Genomic DNA, 23,834 nt, shown 5'->3' with positions numbered 1-23,834 from the left:
TACTGACACGTGGTGATGAAATGATTGAACGCTGTCGATAACGTCTTGGGGGTTAATCACTATTACCGTCATAGCTCGTCGCGCACTTGCTGCAAGTAGATACGACCAGTTTAAGGATCTGGACATGTATTTCATTACAATTAGTCCGTATGCCAAGTGGACGAGCGCTTTTAGTAACACCATCGCAAAGACACCTTGAATAGGTTTCGTGTCAAGAGCCAAATGCTCTGTGAGCGACGAGTTCCCCCTGTAACGTACAACACTGGCTACAACAGCTGGGAACTGTAGTATCCATATTCTAACATTAACTATCCGCTAAATCTTTTCGATTACGTGTAATGGTTGCACATCGATTGCGTTAGGCCACACTAGCAGATAGACCGCTTTTGTAGTCACTTAGAAAATCGGCCCTCAGAAAATAAATCTCCTATCGAAATGTTTTATCGATTGGTTTAGCCTGTCTCGTCACGGTGGCTTCTCCAGCCAATCTGCGCCTGTGTGAGGAGTTGCCACTGGATGTAACGATCTCGCGAAGTCTCTATAAATGCAGGCTGTTTTATCGGAGTCTAGCGACTAGATATGCTGGATTAATACAGATCTCCGCTTCATATACGTACAGTGGAGAATGTCAGGGCAGTTCAGCTATGGATTTAGGCTCGAGATACTGTGACAGAGTTTTCGAGAGGAGGTATTTTAGTCTCTACCTGTGATAGACAGAGGATTTGCTATGGAAAACTTACACTTGTGACTGAGCAAGTTCTGACGGAATTAGTTCTTTTTCAGATTTTTTACTTGCAATTCCTACTAGGACAATAATATGAAATGGAATTTCACGTGTGGATTCTCGTTTTCATCTCATACTTGGAATTAACGAGAGGTGAGTGCTGATTAAATACGTTTAAACTCAACAATACGAAAGTATTATTATCTTGAGAAGTGAAAATCCTACGACATATTTTTACTGCGTTTAACCTTTCGACATTTTGTTTCCGAAGGCTATCAACGCTGCAATCCAATTGTAACAGATACCGTGAGGGTGAATTGTAGCTATCAATTATTCATTAGAAGGAAATAGCGCTTATAAAGAAGCGCATAAAAAAATAGAAAAATGAAAATTGCAGTTATTGTTGTTGTAATGGGATGTGTCACATCCCGTATTTCACTGTGTACGGGCTACCTTGATCGGATGTTACATTCAACAATACATGCTTCACACTTCAGTTTGACTATACGCTAGCTGCATGTCGGGTCGAACTTAAATCACGTTTATACTCTAACTTAATTAGATATATATAATTCACATTCTAGACAACGCCCGTTACCAGTACGGATGCAGTTAGGATACATGTTTAATGTTCCATTAGACTCTATAACCAAACTTCTGCGGCAAATGCTTTCTGTTTCTGATAAATCTTCTAGGTAACATGTTGAAACTGATAAAATATACCATGAAGCCAAGCCAGCTGAGCTTGTCATGATAGTAAATTGTTTTTACGTTTTTATTGACATGTACAACATATTTTTCCAAAGACTGTTTCAATTTGAAACGAGAACTCAATGCATACTTCTAAGTACCTATTATCAACATAAGTAGGTTACGATATGCCCTGTACAGGAATGCTAGTGAAGCTACAAAAACAGGCTTACTACTACTACTACTACTACTACTACTACTACTACTACTACTACTACTACTACTACTACTACTACTACTACTACTACTGCTGCTGCTGCTACTACTACTACTATTTACTACTACTGCAGCTTACTTCTCGTTCGTTGTATTTCATACATATCTGGTTTAAATTCATTTACATTTAGCACCAACTATGAATCATTTATCAGTACCGTACGTAAGCATGCCGATCTTTAGTGAAGAGGTTTTACTGCCCTCATATCTATAAATTAGTAGACACATGATTGCAAGTATGGCATGTATTATTACTTAACAACCTCCACCAGAATGCAAGCCTTTGAGCTTTGTCAATGATTCCTAATGCTGTGCATTGGCAATGCCATTGTTGGGCAATATATCATTATCTTGTTGTAGATAGCGAATCGATACTTGTATTATAGCAAGCGTTTTTATGCGTTGAATGCACTTACATGCATAAAGACGATATAATGATTTGAGACATCAGGCTAACTGCAGGTCCCCACGCTATAATCAGACTTGAGCATTTGAGTCGTGGTATATTAGACTTGCATTATTTGCTCGTTCTAAGCCATGACATTCAAGGCCTTAAATTTTAACTGTAACAGTTCAGACACTGGTTGCCTGTCGGACAATAGCGGTGCCGTCATTTGCACATGATATGATGAATGATTGATGATGTTTTTATGAAATATAGAGGATATATATGCGTACAATCGATATAACCGCGTGAGCATGATTGAATTTAGCTACATTGTTGAAAAAAATGTTGTGACTTTATGCCAATCATGTTTTCATGTGACACAGTATTAAATGTCTCCGTTGTCTACTGTGGTCACAGTCGTAGCGGCAATCCGTTTCCAACATGGATACAATGTCCAATCGTTGTCGGGTGTTCCCAGTTGTTCTGAGCAAGAATATCTCTCTGAGTGGTGTAAAATCCGACTCACTGATATCAAACTTAAGCAATATGACTAACGCATAGTATATGCTTCACGATGCCTCGGATGGCCTAAATACATGCATAACATCATGACGTCCACGTGACCGCGGCCCACCTGACAGCTTCTGGTTGGGTAGAAACTGATTTTTTTGCTGCACCCGGAGGCTTACGGTCCCAAACCTCAAGTTTGTTTAGTAGTCGTGATAAAACCGAGAGGTCAGGTTCGATTCTCAAAATGGCGACGTTGTAAAGCACATTCCGAGTTCCCCACTATGATGTTGCGATTAAATTGCTAGGCTAGGTTATCATACTCACACATTCACTCGCCCAATCAATCAATCACACAGAAACGGAATTACGTGATTTCTGTGACAGTTCATACAACGTTCCTACGTTCCACTGAGTTGACTATGTCAGGTTGTGGGTAATGGCCCTTAACGCTACTGCGACTAGTATTCCAGTTATAGCACGGCGTTTCAGGGTAACGTGAGAAGAAAGCCCGGAGTATTATGCCCAGGTTCGATACTGTGTCTGGATATGTCACAATCAGTTCTTGTGACTTCCGTCATGGTGTGTCTGAAATATCTCTGTTTCTTCTGAAAGGCAGCTAAAAACAAACCTTTGATACATGACCTATCTCCATGTCACGATGCCCTTCTCGACGTAAAACAAAATTCACTCACAAGAGACGCAGCTGAGTGAGTAAATATCGAAAACGGACCCTGCCCCTGTAAGTCTACCCCTATCTCCATCCCACCTTGGTGACATTCACCCGTATCTGTCGATGTGTCTGTATCAACAGCAAACCAGAACCACCCCTCTCTCCATCCCCACCTTGGTGGTATTCATCCGTATCTGTCTATGTCCTCCATCCCACCTTGGTGATATTCATCCGTATCTGTCTATGTCCTCCATCCCACCTTGGTGATATTCATCCGTATCTGTCTATGTCCTCCATCCCACCTTGGTGATATTCATCCGTATCTGTCGATGAGTCTGTATCAACAGCAAACCAGAACCACCCCTCTCTCCATCCCACCTTGGTGGTATTCATCCGTATCTGTCTATGTCCTCCATCCCACCTTGGTGATATTCATCCGTATCTGTCTATGTCCTCCATCCCACCTTGGTGATATTCATCCGTATCTGTCTATGTCCTCCATCCCACCTTGGTGATATTCATCCGTATCTGTCTATGTCCTCCATCCCACCTCCCACCTTGGTGATATTCATCCGTATCTGTCTATGTCCCAGCAAACCAGAACCACCTTGGTGATATTCATCCGTATCTGTCTATGTCCTCCATCCCACCTTGGTGGTATTCATCCGTATCTGTCTATGTCCTCCATCCCACCTTGGTGATATTCACCCGTCCTCCATCCCACCTTGGTGATATTCATCCGTATCTGTCTATGTCCTCCATCCCACCTTGGTGATATTCATCCGTATCTGTCTATGTCCTCCATCCCACCTTGGTGATATTCATCCGTATCTGTCTATGTCCTCCATTCCACCTTGGTGATATTCATCCGTATCTGTCGATGTGTCTGTATCAACAGCAAACCAGAACAACAGGCGCCACTATGCACGGTACGACTGCCAGAATGATAGAACAAAATGCCGACATGGATACCGTGGGGAGGCCCAAGTACAATACTTCTCCAGGCCAGTGAATAGCGACTAAAATGGGAATCGATTAACAAAGTAGCTAAACGTGGAAAGTACCTTAACTGGTTCCCTGGGGAGGACCAAATCAAAGCTCAAGCATGGCTGCGTCAGTATGTCCTTAACTGTGTTGGTTGGATTAAGCACGTTGCGGTCAGCACCCGGTGTCACAATCATTGTGATGGCCTCTCACACCATTAACGTTAAGTTCCCATTCGATTTCGTTACATGACAGATTCTGAACTGTTTCTGTACCTCTCTGTTTACAGAAGAATTGATGTATTTATCAGCCGTGTACTGTGGGACACTATATAGGATATTTAGCTACTCAAACATGAAGACTTATTAACACAAATGAAACATGAATATTTGACATGTGACGCGTTGATACGACGGCTGCTATCGACTCGCATCCTATCAACAATGCATGCTGTTGCAACATATATTTGTTTGGTCGTGTTTGAGCGCATGGAGTTGTTTCTCAACGTGTAAAAACCGCTACTAAATAGATCCGTCATACCACATAAGCAAAGACGAATTCATCTCGTAAATATCTTTTCATTACCAGTATTGATCAGTATCAATACTCGCTTCTCGGATAAAGGAGTACCAGAAAGTTGCTATTATCATATCAAATAGCACCATTTCCGTATTGAGCGTTTGCTCCTCGGCCGTCACAAAACAGGTTATGGCTTTGACGGTATGTGTTTTGTATCAAAACAACAGCTGCAAAGAAACTGCTGCGGAAACCAATACTGCCAGCCACCGTTGATTATACGAGTGAGTGAGTTTGTAAGGTTTCAATTTACCTTTGCCGGTGAATGGGTACGCAGAATAGGGTTGCACACGTTGTACCCTTGTGAAGAGGACCTTGGGTCGTGATGAACCAACACTTCATCAACTGGGCTACCCGATTGAGTAATGAAGAGCCTTAATTCACCAGGAACCTATGTTTGGTCATGCTTAGGTTCCGCTTTCAAATTCTCTTCTGATATGATCCTTGATTTTTCCTGAAATTCACTCATACCATTGGTTCCATAATGTGCGCCACTGCTCTAAATGAGTGCTTGACGGCATTCAATTTAAGTTCTCAGACTTACAAAATGCCAATCATTCTCACATCAAAACGCACACTCTTACTCACACTCTTGGACAATGGCACTGATATTCAAACACACAATCGCACACGCACGCTTACATTCACACTCACACCTACACACACACCTACACACTCGGGCAATTCCATATATATCCACACAGTCATTCACTCACACTCACACAATCGCACGCTCACATTCAAACTCCTACTTACAATCTCCTTTTCATTGACACTCTCGCTCATATCTATCTCACTTAGGCTTACTGGCTAGCTCACTGCTTCAATTCACACACACACACACACACACACGCGCGCGCGCGCGCGCGCTTATTCATACGATGACACAGTAACATATGTCATATTTGGGATTACACTTTCTTAGTAAAGTACAGATTCTAGTACTTTTGTTGGGTTGAGTCCCAACCGGGACACAAAGTCAGACGCCAAGACCGCTCAGCCACCGCGGCTTCCACAAAAATGGAAGTCGGACAACTGGTAGTCAAGACTGCGGACTTTGTGTACCCCTTTGATAAGTGTTAATTGGCACGGCTCCAACGGCCGAAAGCTATGAAATACACCATGATTAGGTGCCTGACTCTGAGGGTGTGGGTTCGAATCCCGGATGGGACTCAACCCAGCAAAAGTACTAGGATCTGTACTTTACTAAGAAAGTGTAATCCCAAATATGACATATGTTACATTTGACCACTTTCTAAATGCCATTGTGTATTTCAAGATGACACAGCACCATTACTTACAGTCGCTGCAACACCCAAATTAGGACTGACGATCCTTCACTTTACCAGAGCAGGTCACACGCACACGTGACAAAACACATAAGAGAAGACATTGATATCCTACCCTTCTCACATGCTTAATATTAAATGATATTTGATTAATACGATATCTTTGACACAGCTGGCATGACTTGACAAACGACTTTCCATCAACCAGTGTAACTTTTTGCTCTGCCCACGACACACTAATCACATACATCACGCAAATATTGACGATTTAAGTCAGCATAGCGAAACGATTCCAACAAATGATCTATCATACACATCATTTGATGACATTTATTTCGCAAGCTAACGTTATAGGCCGATATTACCTTAATGCTATGTCCATTTGAGTATAACATACCAAACTGAATATGGCGTTGAACGCATAGCGAATCTCTTGTCTGTGCTGGATGTAACCTTTCAGTAATGCGGCCGATTTTTAAAGCGCTTTTTTCTGAGACATTTACAACTTGAACGTCATTATATGCGAGCATTCATCCAATATTGAACACATTAGAATATTGTTGTAAATTCGGATCACACCATAGCTGCTCCCATCAGGTCATACCGACTGTTCACTGCAACAATCAAATGAAAGAATATAGAAAGAATATAAAGAAGTCCGGCGTGCGATTTTGGGTTTTAATACGAAAGACAGCCATTGTCCAGCTTTTCCCGGAATTCAGAAATGTAATAGAAGTATATTAATTTTACAATTATTGATAAAAATACACAACACCGAATCAATAGAAACACATGTGGCAGGCGTGTATTTAATGAGTTCAAAGTAAGTCACCTGCTGGTCGAATATTTCACACAAAATCTAATTTGTCTGCGGTGACCTAGTCGACAGACAACGGCAACGTCCTCAGTGTCAACTGACACATTCATGAACATATGGGGCGGGGAAAGCTGAAAACAGAAACTCCTGTAGAGAATATCCCAGCATGTCCCGCATTCACATGTTTGAGCGAGTGCGTTTTCCGCCGCTGTGATCAGTATCTCAGTTGTGTCTTGTGTGAATCTGGTAGTGGTAGAAGACAGCCCGAAATGATAAAGGCCTTAGACGTTCATCACACTTTGACGGAAATCATGGGCACAACTAGAAACACAAACTGGGCAAACTGAAATTCAAACCAAGGGTCATAGGGTACTGGATTGTCTATTGGACCCATACTGCGAGCCTAATACCGCATATCTTACACCTGTATCAAGGGCACGTTTAGATGGAAATATTCTCGCTAGTACAGACTTCGATAGTACATACATACTACCAGACAGTACCAGTATAGATGAAACATTACACACTACCATGAATGATTGTAATGATACAAGACCCGTCACTTATCTGGGTTTTTCACTGTATCAGAACACATATAAAAACACGGAACCAAAAGGTATGTTTTATTAATATCCAGATACATCCCAATTTGATGTAGCGAGCAATTGTTGCACAAACAGATGTGCCCGTTATTAAAGGTCAGACGCTTAGGCGTTGCTCCGGATTGACGTCAGTGTTTTAATGTCGTATAACACCTTAAATATAGAATCAATGCATAATGTATGTGCGTAGCAGTATCATTTCTCATAATGGCAGTTAGTTGGATCCTTTTATTAAAAGAAGCTTACTATAAAATTATTTAACTGTCACTTTAGGGATTTGTTTATCGAAGGCCTTGTTAAAGACTTAGTTCAACTCATCTAAACCGTTCAGAAAACATCGGGAAAGATTTAAGATTTCTCTCGAAATTAATCACATATGCGTCGGGTGTGTACAGAACAATAATTTAAACCCTGTTTAGACATTCGTCATTGACTGGGGATGATGTTAATTGCTTGTCCTTGATGAATGTTTCAGTTTGTAGTTGGATTCCTTTAAACAAGCATTGATTGCAATGGTACTCTCTTCACAAGACTTTCGATCTTTTAAGGTAACTGAGTACAGATCGGAAATACAATTACTTCTGGGGCCTACTGTGAAGGTGTGTACGTATGTTTACATCAAACAGTCATTGTGTACCTGGAAAACAGTTACTGAACTTACAGGGCTGTACGGTGTAATGCAATGATGCGTCCCCGGGAGGCTGGGCGACACTGGGCCAGGGACACTAAAGATACGAGTCACGTTCGGGTGGATGGGTACATGGTATTGTTGACGTATTGTACGAAAGGGATATGGTTTTACACAATAGTTGTTTGCAATTAAAATATTTCTGGGAGTGGAATGTTATTTTAAGCACATAGGAATGATGAATATATTTCAATCCATTTAAATGTTAATTTTGTAAAGGTTTTTCACAATTTAATTTCAAAGTTTAGGAATTTTCAAACAATCAAACAGTCCAGGCGTCACTGACAATAACAACCGGCGCCAAGTTTCAAACCATGCATCAAAAAGGTGCCATTTATTACCACACAATATTCAAAACAGCTGTTCTTCACGTCCAATGGTCACCATTCTTAGACACAACGTCATTGAAAGAATTCTTTAAACGCAATAGGATGGATTGATCATACTAAGCCAAACTTCCCCTTGAAGAGAGCTTGGTCATAATGTGTCTGTGTCTCAAAAGAGACTATCGGGTTCCGGCTTACCATTTTATTGGATCCCTCCTGGAGATTGAATAGCACAGCGGAGGGGGAACTGTCTTGAATCGATTCCCAGATCTTATACATGAGTTGGTTCCATACGAGTTGATCAAATAAAACTTACATGTTTCCTCTGTGGTGGGAGAAGCCACTGTATTATTTACTGACAATCCCGTTAATCAAAATGTCACCGACATGCCTTGCAGAATGGCGTTAACTATTCGTTTTTCTTTCTTATACAACATTTTCCATAAAATGGAGATCGTCTAATTTATAAAACATGTGTCGGGGACTGTCCGTCTGAACAACAATCATCAAACAATACATATTTTTAGCCGGGATTGCTACCACCATCGATTGCTGTCAAGTATTGCTCTATTTACGATGAAATATGCATCGGAGTTTGACAACATCTATATATCAGGCCTGGTATTGACATTCGTCACTGCGTGAAATAGAAAATGCATCCTGAATGTTTTACAGCGTAATTTTCTGTTTTATTACTCTAGGCAAGAGAAAATATGAGATACTTTGAGTCCATGGATACTAATATTTAATGAACAAAGCTAATTTGCAACAACGTCCGAAGATCACAACACCAATTTATAGGCAGTTTGGAAATTTGTTTTCGTTATGAAAGACAAAGATCAAGGCCACCGATTCATATCAATTTGTAAACTATTGATTTCGCTGTGAGACTCCGAATCAAAGCAAGGTGTTCCCCATCTGTGACACACAACAGATGAGGCTGGACATTGTTAACACTCTGGTAGTCATATGGGTTCAATCAGTTCTGATGTATGGAGACGTGAGGGTTTCAAGGGGCAAACTTGGAGTAGATAATTTAAGGAAATTTTAAAACATTAAGCCCGATGTATGTTGTAGGCAGTGCGATAATCATTTGTATTTATATGGTGAGATGAGGTTGTGTAACACGTACATCACATGTTGTACCAAACAAAACAATCCCTCATTTGTATGAAATATCAAAACGCATGCCATATGTGTTTATTTTTTATATGAATGCATATTGGCCCTTACGATAACAGCGCGTGTTATATTGCAGCACAGTTGACTAGTTCATTTTATTGATATTGACGTCAGGTTGATCCTGTTTTCAATAGAGAATTTAATTAGCTTACAATAAGAGTGGGTGATGAAGAGAATATCACACCCGAGTGGTTATCATACTGATTATACAAAACCATGACACAACAGTATGTCCTGAATCACGACTGCGCCATGTCTCACTGAAACCCGTGTCAGCTGCACTCTATAGCTTGTTGTATCACTGTGTACGTTATCAGCTGCACTCTATAGCTTGTTGTATCACTGTGTACGTTATCAGCTGCACTCTATAGCTTGTTGTATCACTGTGTACGTTATCAGCTGCACTCTATAGCTTGTTGTATCACTGTGTACGTTATCAGCTGCACTCTATAGCTTGTTGTATCAGTGTACGTTATCAGCTGCACTCTGTAGCTTGTTGTATCACTGTGTACGTTATCAGCTGCACTCTATAGCTTGTTGTATCACTGTGTACGTTATCAGCTGCACTCTGTAGCGTGTTGTATCACTGTGTACGTTATCAGCTGCACTCTGTAGCTTGTTGTATCACTGTGTACGTTATCAGCTGCCCTCTATAGCTTGTTGTATCACTGTGTACGTTATCAGCTGCACTCTATAGCTTGTTATATCACTATGTACGTTATCAGCTGCGCTGTTTAGCTTGTTGTATCACTGTGTACGTTATCAGCTGCACTCTATTGCTTGTTGTATTATCAGCTGCACTGTACGTTATCACTGCTGCACTCAATATATAGCTTGTTATATCACTATGTACGTTATCAGCTGCACTCTGTAACTTGTTGTATCACTGTGTACGTTATGCCAGCGTGGGTATGTTGCTTGTTGTATCACTGTGTACGTTATGCCAGCGTGGGTATGTTGCTTGTTGTATCACTGTGTACGTTATGCCAGCGTGGGTATGTTGCTTGTTGTATCACTGTGTACGTTATGCCAGCGTGGGTATGTTGCTTGTTGTATCACTGTGTACGTTATGCCAGCGTGGGTATGTTACTTGTTGTATCACTGTGTACGTTATGCCAGCGTGGGTATGTTGCTTGTTGTATCACTGTGTACGTTATGCCAGCGTGGGTATGTTACTTGTTGTATCACTGTGTACGTTATGCCAGCGTGGGTATGTTGCTTGTTGTATCACTGTGTACGTTATGCCAGCGTGGGTATGTTGCTTGTTGTATCACTGTGTACGTTATGCCAGCGTGGGTATGCTGCTTGATTGTGTGTTCGTTGTTGTTTAGCGCCACGTTTAACGTCGGCCGTATTTCATTCAAATTATCGACCCGACAATCCAGTGACTGATGTTACAAGCAACGATCCACGCCGTTGTGGTGCAGTGACATGCGGGCAATAAACTAATCATTTGATGAGTTACGTCATTTCATGCAATTACAGGTTCTTGGGACCATTTGTAAGTCAAATGTTCCATTTGTATATCGGAAATAGAGTGAGCGCAAACTGTTTAAAAAGAAAGATTGCAGTTTCGTGAGGACGCTTGTATCGGAATAGAAAAAGGAAAGCGGGATAAAAAATTAATGATGATATTATTGGGATATTTTATTGTTGCAGTTGGAGAGGCGAGAACAGGAATACGTAAATATGTCTTCAAAGACGTTGATAAAAACATGGGTGAAAAAAGCTGTTGCAACTAAGGTGTGATCCAGAGGGCGGGAGACAAGCATGGAAAAGCGTTTGTCACAACTAAAGACGCTATTGCCTCTACTCCCAGTACTTGCCTCTACTCCCAGTACTTGCCTCCCAGACTCCCAGTCAATTCCCAGTCAATTCCGTCTAACATGATGCTGAAGAAGCAACCCCAAAACCTTATATTACACTCTCTGAAGTCTATATCAGTTCTGTCGAGAAATGCCCAAATATAGCCTAGTGAGAGTATCACGGCGTTTTGCTACAACAATCCTGTCAACATAACGCTGCTCTGTCTAAGATACGTGAAGGATTCATGTCTCGATTCATGTCTGCATAATATCATGCAGAAAATGTGTATAGATATAGTTGTCCTAATTCGTTGTAATAATTTGCCTTCAGCAAACTTGAGCTGGCAAATGATACAGAGCTGCTTCACTTGATAGATCGTTACGTAACGGAATGATAAGATACAACCGCTTCATATTACACAATGCCCTAGCTTAGCGATGAACTGGACAGATTCCCTCTAACTAACCTCCAGGGAATTATTACCTCGACTGTGCTGGCTTTTTGACACTGATGCACTCGTAAAATTGACAAAACAAATACCGTGAACACTGTGGGTGTCAGGGTCCGCCTATAAACATCACAACTGTCCTCTGATCGAGAGATGGGGCACACGAAAGAGACAATTGTAACATTTCCAGGGATTAGTACAAGGGCAAACAGCTGCTTTGAAGGCAATTTTCAGTCGGCAAACATTCGGAGGTGAGAGTCGATAGGAGGAATTACTTGGAGCCAAAGTCTACGAAATCCTTGTGGTTATGCCCTAGTGGGCGACGACCGTAGGAGCTGCCACGTCTACGTCATGCTGCAACCATGCTTACGCATTAATATCGTTCTGCCATGTTCCGCTTGATCTAACTCAGTGATTGATTAAACGTTCTAAAACGCACTGAAAAGTGAACGGAAACAATATTAAAATCAAATACAGCGTGGAATTTTGCAGCTAAATTATTAATCAAAACCAGATGTGTTGAACTCGTAGTGGATAAGGGTGGTTCTACGATATAGTATTTCAGAAAAATCACGGCATAGGACATTTTATCCCAGAGGGACATCTAATACAGACCCTTGCCATGGCGCGAGTTGTTGACACCGCTAGGTTTTCCTACTAACCAACTATTACTAGAGGCACTTGACAAGTACAAGTGATGGCGAAGGGTTAACGTTGTGTAATGTCAGAGGAAAGACCAAAAGACGACGTACGTACTTCTTTAATGAAATCTTCGAGCACTCGATAATCAAATTTTGATCAAAACCACTTTGTTCATGTATCGTAGTATAAATTAGATCGCAAAGCCACTTTTTACCTTGAATCTGAGTAATTATTAAACCACAAAGTCACATTCTTGCTGAATCTCCGTATTAATTAGTTCACAAAGCCATATTGTCCTCGTGTCTTAGTATCAATCAGTTCACCATGTCCCGGTATCTTAGTAATAATTTGATCACAAAGCCACCTTGTCATTGTATCCTAGTAACAATTGGATCACTGGACCGCCGGTCTTCATAATAATTATCGCACTTGGTCATTATATCCATGCGTCTTAGTATCAATTAGTTCAGTGTGCCACATTACCCCTTAATATTAATAGGATCTCCAGACGACCTTGTCCCCAAGTCTTGATAGTAATTAGACCGGTAGGTCATCTTAGTATTAGTTTAATGATCTGGGATTTCATGCTTGTTACACTGAATACAAATTCTCTTATTCACAACAAAATTCATTACAAGTGCTCCAAATGACCAACCTCGAAGTCGAAACTTTTTGTTCATTGACGACGATAAACCTCCGACTAATGTGACACGACTGAAAGGGTACTCTTGCACGTAATACGCTCCAGCTAAGGACTAAGTCGATAAGTTCTGTACGTTTTACCGATCCAATAATTTTATGTCTATTTTGTCTATACCTTCTTGTACAAGTCTGCAACAGTTCAATAACACCCACTGTCGTCTTTCAGCTCACCTAGGTAGAAAATCACACATCGCCATGGTAACGCATAGCCATTATACAAAATATTGATCAGTATCTTACCGTTGAAATATCACACATTTGGTCCGATTGTGTCCATTTTATCATTCTGAAGTCTTCAAGATACATTTGCGACATTAATCACATGGCCTTTAAAATTGAATTTATTACTTTTCATCGAAAGCACAATTGGCTGTAAATAGCTCTTCGGGTGGTGGAGTATTTGTATAAGAATGTTTTGTGAACAACGTAACCTGATAATGCAACATGTTGTGTTGCTTGTTTGATGATGTTTGTTTGTTTATCATGGTAAAGCTTTATGGCGAGTGGATCTGGAACAAATTACCCTTTGTCTTAAGATGACAGCCTTATTCTCCTAAATGTGATTAAGGTTTTCTCTAGTGAGTTTGTGAGCAGCTTACTTCAGGCACAGGCCCTGGTGTTTGATATGCTATTAAGACCAGCTGACCATAGATGCAGTGTGTGAAGTTTAATTCCGATTTTTAAGGCGTGACACCAAGCACTGACTCTTTGCCTTTGAGATTAAATAACCCAAGGTCTCGTTCTACAAAGTCATCTGGGCCCTACCAATACTGTCACACACTTACCTTCAAGCATAGCTACAACACCAATGCAATGACTGTCACAGAGCACCCACTCTCACGCAGACCTATGACCTACCATTATCACTATGGTAAGTCTTAGCATTGATCATTGTTCTCAGACTCTAACATATGCTTATGACAGTGAGGGTAGGGCAATACAGTACCAGACGTCTAGGAGCTATAGGATAGCCTGGTGGTTAAACCGTTCGTTCGTCACGCCGAAGATCCGGGTTCGATTCCCCACAAGGGTACAATGTGTGAAGCCCATTTCTGGTGTCCCCGCCGTTATATTGCTGGAATATTGCTAAAAGCGACCTAAAAGTAAACTCACTCACTCATTCACTCACCAAACGACTATCGCAGTTCTCATAATCGAGAACAGATTCTTCACAGCGTTAGCACGGCTTTTGTCCAACTTGCACCTGTAGTCTTTGGGATGCTGATGGAACACATTCACCACTGTGGTACCGGCTCCGCCTGTACCCCGAGATCAGTTATCAAGGTAGACAATTTCTAATCAGTGACTAAAACAGTTTATCGCAACAATATGAAATCGGTGACATAATATAGCCACTATTTCGCAAATTCAAAATTAATGTATGTCATTTTGATCCTGCTTTTAATGTCCCAATCGCCGTGAACAGAGGTTTATAGCTATGGATTTTGTCTCTGGAATCAATTATTGGCACGCATGTTGAGCAAAGGTAATCAATATTCAATTACGGTCGATCATCTCGACATCGCCAGTGAAAAGAGCATAAAACGATTGCTTGAATACTGTGAAGTATGTGAGTGAACCTAGTTCTTGTGTGGGGATAGACAATCAATATTAGTTACTATTCATAATTTCACCAAATCCCATGGTTGTTCGTCCTGTCGTCTAACCACATGAACTCAACTAGTCACTGTCACACCTACGTGGAGTGTCTTCCCCAGTGAGGTTCTAATGAGTACCACATTTGTTTCCACCGAAACACATCGGGCCAGGTTACCGATGCTGGACACAAGTGTTCGTCAATAGAATGTACTCAGTGCAGGCTGTGGCATGTGTTGTCCGTTTTCGCAGAGTGAATGAGTGAGTATGGTTTTACGCCGCTTTCGGCATATATTCCAGCAATATCACGGCGGGGGACACCAGAAATGGTCTTCACGTGACTGTAATTACAGTCGAACATCTAACGTACGGGTGATACAAACCGGTGGACGATACCTCAGATTGTTCAACACCTACAATCAACACCTACAATTCAGGGTTTAATCAAGATCCGCAGCACGCTGGTGCTTGTCGGTCACCTACATTTCTGTTTTCATTCCCCGATTACTGCTCACTGCTCTGACTGGCACACGTGGGACTATCTGCACACCGATCTCGTTTGTTAACTCTTACGACAAGCATTGGCTGCTGAAGACCAGTTCTGACCCGGATGGTCTCGGATGGACTCATCAGAATGATTAAACAGAGATTAACTGTATGCCAGCTTTTACTTTCACCCCGACAGGTCCTGGCGGTAGGGAATATCCTTCAACACCAGGTGCTAAGTAAGTCATTGTGTTTAACGACCAAGTGTACAGGTCAAGGTCATATGTCAGACCGGTGTCAAGGTCACGGTCATATGTCAGACCGGTGTCACGGTCACGGTCATAAGTCAGACCGGAATAAGGACACACGACTTTAACCTTTACCTTTCTGCCAGATATTTCTAAACGATACGTGTACGATAAATTACAATACATACACGGAACTACACATATATGGGTGAACAAGGTCATTACCGCCACATCAACACTTCAGGTATATATGATTCTCTATAGTCCGAAAGCAAGACGAGGTATTTATTTAAAATCATTCCAGAATCCCAGCTGACAATGGCTTCATCTCTTGATCCATCACGTGTCGTCCATATGTCTTATCTAACACGACGGCTAATGTGTCATCCATGGCCATGGGAATGTGTCGAAACACAGACTATTAAGTCCACCATCATGTTAAATTCATATATCTGGACGTAAGAATTAATAACATACAGGAAATATCAATACGCAGAGCAATAATACACGACCCCACAGGCGATCCTTTTGTTCTACACTGCGTCCTGAGTCTGTCCTACATACCATACACATTGATTAACCGCCTGAATCCAAGTTCCTTTGAAATATTCATTTCAGTTTTGTTTTCTCGCTGTTAATGTGTTTCGTTTAAGCGGTTTAACGTGTTGACACGAACAGCGCGCTGGTAATCTACGACCCGACATTTTACGACACAATGCTCCGTGTAAAAGATGATATTAATTTTACAATTGCGTGTTTGCTGCACGACAAGAAGTTTAAGACAGAAATGAATTAAGTGAGATATTAAAAACACGATATGCGATATGCAGGCTTTGCCCGCGTTGAGGCGGTCACATCTTCATGACATTCCGGTAATGGCATCCTGGTATGTCAAACTCCATTTAGAAACACATATATAAAAATGTCACATGAAACATTTTAAGTATTTCGTTCAAATAATTTCTTTCGATCAAATCTTGTTTTAAAAAATCGGCTTTTACTTTGAACTTTTCATATGACTTTTTCAAGGGTTTATGTGTACATATTGTAACGAGTTCACATCATTTGACTGGATTGAAGTGAGAAATATACTCTTTACAGAATCGCTATAGAAACATCAGACTCTAAAGGGAGTAAGAGTAACTTCAACGTCTCATTTAAGCCATTTCTATACAGTTTGGCAATTTTTTGACACTAAGCAGCAATAAATAGACATGTAGTATCAGACACTTCTTATTTTGTTTAGAAATAATATTCCGGCGAAATGTCGAGTAGAAGTAGGCGGACCGACGTACGATCAGTGTATCTTAGCACCCCATACACGAGGAGTAAGAACTGCTTTACATCCAGACGTCTATGTATATGATGTAAATGGTAGGACAGGAAGAGTCAATTATACTGCATCCGGCACATCTATGGAGTGAGAATCAGAAACTGTCTCAAGTACCTTTATAAGGGGTTGTTCTTGCTAAAAGTGTGTATCAGTTGATTGGATGCAGATCAATGGAACGAATGTTGTCAATGAATGCCCTTTGTGAGGAGAACTCGCTGATTCTGGGATATATTCAAGCAAAACCAGGATCTGTCGTCTAACTCCACGTGGCTGGACGCGGAATTATAGCTCTGGAGTCAGATTCAAGTTGTAGAGATTTGTGACTAAGATTCAGTGAGTCATGTGGATACTTTATTATCTTACCCTTGGATTGTGTGAAACGTAGGTACAATTGTATTATACTTGGGAAAGGGAGGTTTGAAAAGGGCATTTTTGATATTTAATCTCATCCCTCATGGTCTGAGAAAGTGTTTTTAAAAAGCATTTGTTCGACATGCAAAGATCAAAATGAATGTTCTGAAGCCGCTTGTCTCCGAAACACCCTTTTGTCTTTGATATAAACATGGACCACACGCCACACAACCCTCTTGTAACATTCCAAGAAAATCAAGGCGAGGGCATGCCAGATATAATACCAGAAATGCATTCTGCCTACATGTATAACTGGATTCGAACCCGGATCCTCTGCTTTGACCAACGTTTTAAACACTTTGCAACCACAGCAGCCCATAATATCATGGATTATTTAACAATTGAATCTAAATAGTTTGACATTTAAAGATAATGTGTCCATATATTATCATCAAACTCTTTTCGTATGGCATTCATCCTTAAATTATATAACCCGTGACTTCATTGAATGAAAACCAGTTCAAATTTCAAGGGGAAGTTTATTTGAACCCATTTTCCATCTCCCAAGAAGAGTGTTATGGATCAGACACCTGCACTTGTTGAAAACAGAAGAAAACCGAATAATACCAGAAAAAAGTTCCTTTAATTTCCGCTAAACCAAACATGTCGAAAGCAAGCATGGAACACACAAGTGAACCAATCGTACTTTTTCCTTTTGTTGTATCCGACGCTTCAGCGTCTTTTTATTCAGACAGCTTACTTCATCATGGTACAATAACATACGTGGCATTATAAGGGGACACTTGGCCATATTCACACATTTGTGATATGGAGCCTAAGGCAACGATTATATATGTTTCACATTATCATTGTTTTATGATGCTACACTGGAATTCACACAGAGAAACCTCACTATCTCAATGTCCGTTAGGTCAATAATGTACTCCATGACAACGTATCTCTGCCATCCCACCGAAACACGCTTGTTTCTATGATCCGATGTCCATTTTATGACCGGTTGCGAACAAAATATATTAAAAGATATTACTATGTCCATCCAAATGTGATAAAATTCTCCTCATTGTTAAGTAGTAAAATCCAGTTCTTCTACAAAATATTTCAATGTTCATTTACTATGCTATGATTACCCGATCTAAATTCCTCTCAAATGTAACATAACTTTATGTACTATAGGCCTGTGGCCTTCTCAGTGCAAATAAAGATTATGATTATTATTATTATATGATCTGATATCAATACTCAACATGTATAAACTGATAACTCTGTCTGGATGAAATGCATTTTCAATGTATATTGTTATAGGTTATAACAAACATTATTTCTCCGGAAAATAACAAAGGTGTGTTTGAAAGTGAATGATGTCAATGTGAGTTTAGAGCTTCTACAGACAAATACGACTTGGTGATATTCTCTGTGTAACATTTACTGATCAAAAATATGTTTTCCCAATAAGCATGCTTTCCAAACCTATATACACCGCTGGAATCAGGTGTATCATAATAATTCCCTCTTATTGACCTCTTCCAATTTCAATAGCCATGATGGAACAACGATTCCTATGTACAATTTCACGCGCCTTCATGACGTTATCAGGAAACGTACTTAAACACTTATGATTACAGCAGTAATAGATTAGGCAGCGAACACCCACCGCGTTATTGATGCATTCCCCACATCAGTAGGGCCCCGTCACAACCATCTCTGACAGGTCAGTTCTTCATACTGACAAGAATTGTTTCTGAGAGGCAACTGTCTTCATCATCTCATGGGCCTAGCTACAAATGTCATAACCTAAAACTGAGATAGTGCTTTCAGTGTTCACTAATTCACTGCATATTGACTCCTCTCTCAGGCCTGAGTTTTCTCCTTGCTCCAACCCTTTCCTCACGTTTCATCCTGTTCTCATTTCTCCTCCACACATCAGCCGCCAAGTAAACGGTCGCACAAACACGTTCCAATTGGCCACATTCGCCATAAGAAGGGTATGGAACGCCAATGGCCTGGGCCGCACGTCTTTCTTGTTCTACTATCGACCTCGAGGGAGGGATGGCATGGCATATTTTCCACTTGAGTGCTTTATTTGTTCTCCAAGCGTGCTGTTCTCGATGTTTGATTTCTGGAAGCTAGCGCAGCGTCGTTGGTCTTACAACTTGATTACTTAGTTAAGCCATAGAAATACCCTCTCCTCTGTTAGATAATTTCATTTAGCTGTTACAGAAAATTAGTATTAGCAAATGATGTACGTTACTAAAAGGACGGCGGGAAGGGAAGAATTGATTCAGGTTGTTGTGGTCGATATCCTGCCACGACACAGACCAAGCTTTTGAAAGCCTTCGTAATGACGACAGCAGCCCTACGTGTGGCGTAACTACACATAACGGGTGCAGTCAGGCTCGCAAGCCTTCCAGTTGGAGGCCCGGCGATTTGTTTGTACTTATGATTCATACTTTATAAAGCCAGACGGGTTTTTGGGTGACGGAAATTGAGTGGTATGGTTGATTACTTTTCACAGAAGGTAAACTAGCTGGCCATTAAACCGGCGTTTGCTGTGAGATTAGGATTAGAGGAAAGGCCAGGGAGTAAGGGGAGTGTTTGTCGACGACAGTGTAAGGACGTTTGTGATGTATGATAACAAACAATGGGGACTAATTATAATCAGAAATTCATTTCGAAACATAATTATTTGCTCTTGCGGGGATGCATGTGTAGTCATCTGAGTGCATGTAATCAGTCTATATTTGATTGTGTAGTGTTTAACTCATGTCTGTGTACATTCAATAAGATGAAGCTATAATCAATACCAGTAAGTAATACCACACATACTGTCAAAATATAGCGTATAGTAATCGGTTTCTGTTGACAGATTGTGTTTTTCTTTCAGCGTGGAACGTGTCTGATTGTGACATCATTTCGCGAAGTATGGGGTTTTGTTAATGTCAAGGACCTTGTCAGGCCAAAGCGACTGCTTACGAGCAAGAGTGGAGTTTTGTTGAGTCCTATAACACTGCTGATATTGCTACTCCTGAAATAACAATGCCTACTCCCAGTTCTTCGGCTACTAATACTGACATCATCCATGGTTTATACTTTTACTGGTAAACTTGCCGCTGATGCATGTTGATGGTTTTAATGAAATCACCCCCTCTATTCCTGTACCGAATGCTACTGGTATTGCTGCTACCCGTGAAGATCCAGGTTAGAAGCGGTCTTCAGTAACCTATGTTTGTCGAAAGAGGCGCCTAACGAGATTTCGGTAGTCAGGCTTGCTGACTTGATTGACATATGTCACCGTATCCCAATTATGTAAAACGATGCTCATGATGTTGATCACTGGATTGTCTGGTCGAGACTCGATTATTTACAGACCGCCGCCATATAGCTGGAATATTGCTGAGTGCGGCGTAAAACTAAACTTACTCACTGACTACTATTATTAGTGTCATTTATAAACCACCCCATACTCCTGCCAGAAATACGACTGCTCCATAACTCTTATTATGGTCTGTGTGAGAACGACCCTCATTCCTGGAACTGCAGCTACTGCTACTGATATAGCAGCAATCACCAGCCCTTCTGTAATGTAACTACCACTGCTGCTCTTTCTACAGTTCTTCCTGTTACTTCTGATGGCACTCTGGTCCGTACTATCGCTGTCGCCACACAAAACTCCACTGACTAAGATAGTTCCTGCAAATATTCAGTACAAAGGTTGTTCCTCTCCCGTAGTTCACCCGACAATTACCACCACCACATCAATACAATCATTGAGGGCGTTTGCAGTGCATACCATGAACCAGAATATATATTGTTCAACATTGTATATGTGTTTGAGGTCCCAGAAGATACAACCGGGACTTGGATGGGGCGTGAAGGAAATCAAACCATCTCTTGGCGCCACATTGCCACTTGAGCCTTGTAGGGAATTGAGGAAAGAGTGCTCGTGAAGTGACCTGCTCTCCCCTGCCGGTTACACCGCTGAATGAATTGAACTCCCTGTTGTTCTCGTGATGCAATAAAGTCATTTGCAACAGTACGGTGCCCCCTGGCTTTAACTCCACATGTAATATAGTTATTACGAGAACTCCATATGACCACCTTATATTGATGCTTGTATGATCGTAGGTTTTTGCTGAATCATTGTAACCTATACTACAAACATAGCATTACTTATCGTTGTGTTATTGATCATGTTAGTGGGCAGGGCGGCTAGCCATATTGTCCAGGGGTCACTGTGTACTGTTGACAGCTATGTCCCGGTTGGGTTTAAAGGTTCATATCCCACATTCACATGGACAAAGTAGATCGATGATCACGCTGTTGATCACGGGATTGTTTGGTCCAGACGCGATTATTTACATACCGCCACCATATAGCTGGGGTGCGGCGTTAAACAACCAACCAACCAACCTAGTTCATCTCACAGGCCCTCGTGTCTTTGCGAGGATTAAAGATGTTAAAAAAATAAAACATTTGAGATGACCCCCGACTCGAAATGCTTCGCAGTACAATACATTATGATGTATTGTACTGTGTAGCATTTCGAGTTGGGGGTCATCTTAATTTCTTTTTTTATAATCTTTAATCTTCAAAAGACACGAGGGCCCGTGGTTCATCCCACCAAAAAACAACAAAACCATGGTGTACTTCGAAGACCGACATTGTATAATGGATACTCGCCATGAAATAGAGAACAACCATTCACTCTATCTGGTAAATGCTAGTAAGTACGTGAATAATAGAAGCAACGAATGTTTAATCTAAAGTATGCTTTGATCGGTTCGCAATACAATAAGTACAGTCAGAGCTAAAGCTTGGCAACAAGTAAGGTAAGTTGTGGAGGCGGCAACATGGCACTGCATTATATCATTGTTAATATAACTTATAGCATAATTATCTGAATCGCTGGAATAATGCCTTACGATGACGGTTACATGTATATAAGCCTTTGAGTATCATCCAACTTCCACAGAGGGAAGCCTCACGTGGTACAACGTTTCATATACTACTGACACAGAGCGTGTCCTCACTTGTCTGGGCACTACAGTGTATGCTGAATAGGGAAACACGAGATGAACCATCATCAAAACTAATTGTACAATTCATACCGAACACTTCCTCATTTCTTAAATCGTTGGCTGTTTCGAAATTTCCACATGTTTAATTATTGACAATCCCGATGCACTGTTCACGCAATACAACGCCAAAGTATTTCCCTGCGGTCAATTTCACGACAACGGCGTCGGGCATGTTATTGGATTAGAAACACCCTGGCCTGTTAGCTGTTGTCCAGCAAATAATAGTCAGAAAAAAGGGGCTAGTGCCCTATTTACGCTTCCCATTGTTCGTGATAACTAAACACTTCCTCGCATTGTAATAGAACATTCAGACATATCGGGGTTACTATTTCCTCCCATTGATTTACGGATTAATTAAAAGCGAATGTAGAGTTTCCATACATTGATCTAGCCTCTCAGACTATCACTGACTTGAGCACTTATAGCCTGAGGTTGGCTGTCTTGGAGATTCGATATGGCTATCGGACACATGTGAAGACAAATATATTAGGCTATCGATGACAGGTTTAGGGAGGAAGTGGGTCTTTTTGAAGTATATCATTGCAGCTTGCGATGCCTGGGACAGCTACAGGAAGGAACTCGGTGGGCTGGGAGGCGCGTCCATTGTTTTACTGGCGTCAGTCGAGATATAAACGATTTAACCTTTTAAATGTTTATCTCCTTATGTGACTTTTTATTGAGGCGTGTCCTTAAAAGCTCCATCAACTCCTTTTAGGATGGAAACTGTTACTGAGATAATTAACTTTGTGAAGAAGAATTGGATTTAACTAATGTTTTCGTTTCGTGCTATATCTACATTAGGAGTTAATTCACGGAAGTTAATGTAATTACAGGGAGCTTGGCTGGTGGGTTGTAACTTATCACTCGTTTGTAGCTACACCCAGACTTCAGCCGATGTGTTTGAATGTTCAAGGGATTTAAGTTTGACTCAGTGCTGCACTGCTAAAGGACTACAGATGCCTAATAATCAAACAAGAAACTTCATTGATGTTCCTGGAATTTGGTACAAATTAACTTTGAAAGCCGTGGTTCTGTGTAACTTGCTTAGGTGAATCACTCGGAGACCATTTTCAGTGGACATGCTCAGTTCCATTCTGTAACGCGAGTTGTTGGCACACTTAGGGATGAACTAGACATCCGCTTGTTGTGAGTTCGAATCCCATTTATTGTGTATGTGAGCACTATCAACGTGTGCTTGACTTTTTTCTCTTTGCCTCGGTCTTCCGATATACACATGTGGCTTATACCCTAGTTAATATATCCTGGCGTGACGGAATCATAACAGATATAGGAGACAAATCGGGTGTCCTTATCTTCCCTTGAGTAGTATATCTCGGAACGTCCACTGCGCTGTTTTCACAATGTGTTATCCTGGACACGTTATCTGTCGGAGTAGCGATATCT

General features: G+C 41.0%; 1 protein-coding gene across 1 annotated transcript in view; it reads left to right on the top strand.

The window, feature by feature from the left end:
- Positions 1 to 469: 469 nt before the first annotated feature.
- LOC124265168 (putative carbonic anhydrase-like protein 1) overlaps positions 470 to 23,834 on the top strand; it is a 74,390-nt gene continuing 51,025 nt past the window's right edge. The window contains exon 1 of the mRNA XM_046699959.1: positions 470 to 877. Coding sequence (XP_046555915.1) covers positions 823 to 877 — 55 coding nt within the window. The 5' untranslated portion in view covers positions 470 to 822. The remainder of the gene's footprint in view (positions 878 to 23,834) is intronic.

The sequence above is a fragment of the Haliotis rubra genome, unplaced genomic scaffold (assembly GCF_003918875.1).
Source record: "Haliotis rubra isolate DU_JTF1 unplaced genomic scaffold, ASM391887v1 Scf121, whole genome shotgun sequence".
Classification (NCBI taxonomy): Eukaryota; Metazoa; Mollusca; class Gastropoda; order Lepetellida; family Haliotidae; genus Haliotis; species Haliotis rubra.
The sequence above is the reverse complement of the archived record's forward strand: the minus strand, read 5'-3'. Positions and strand labels throughout refer to the sequence as shown.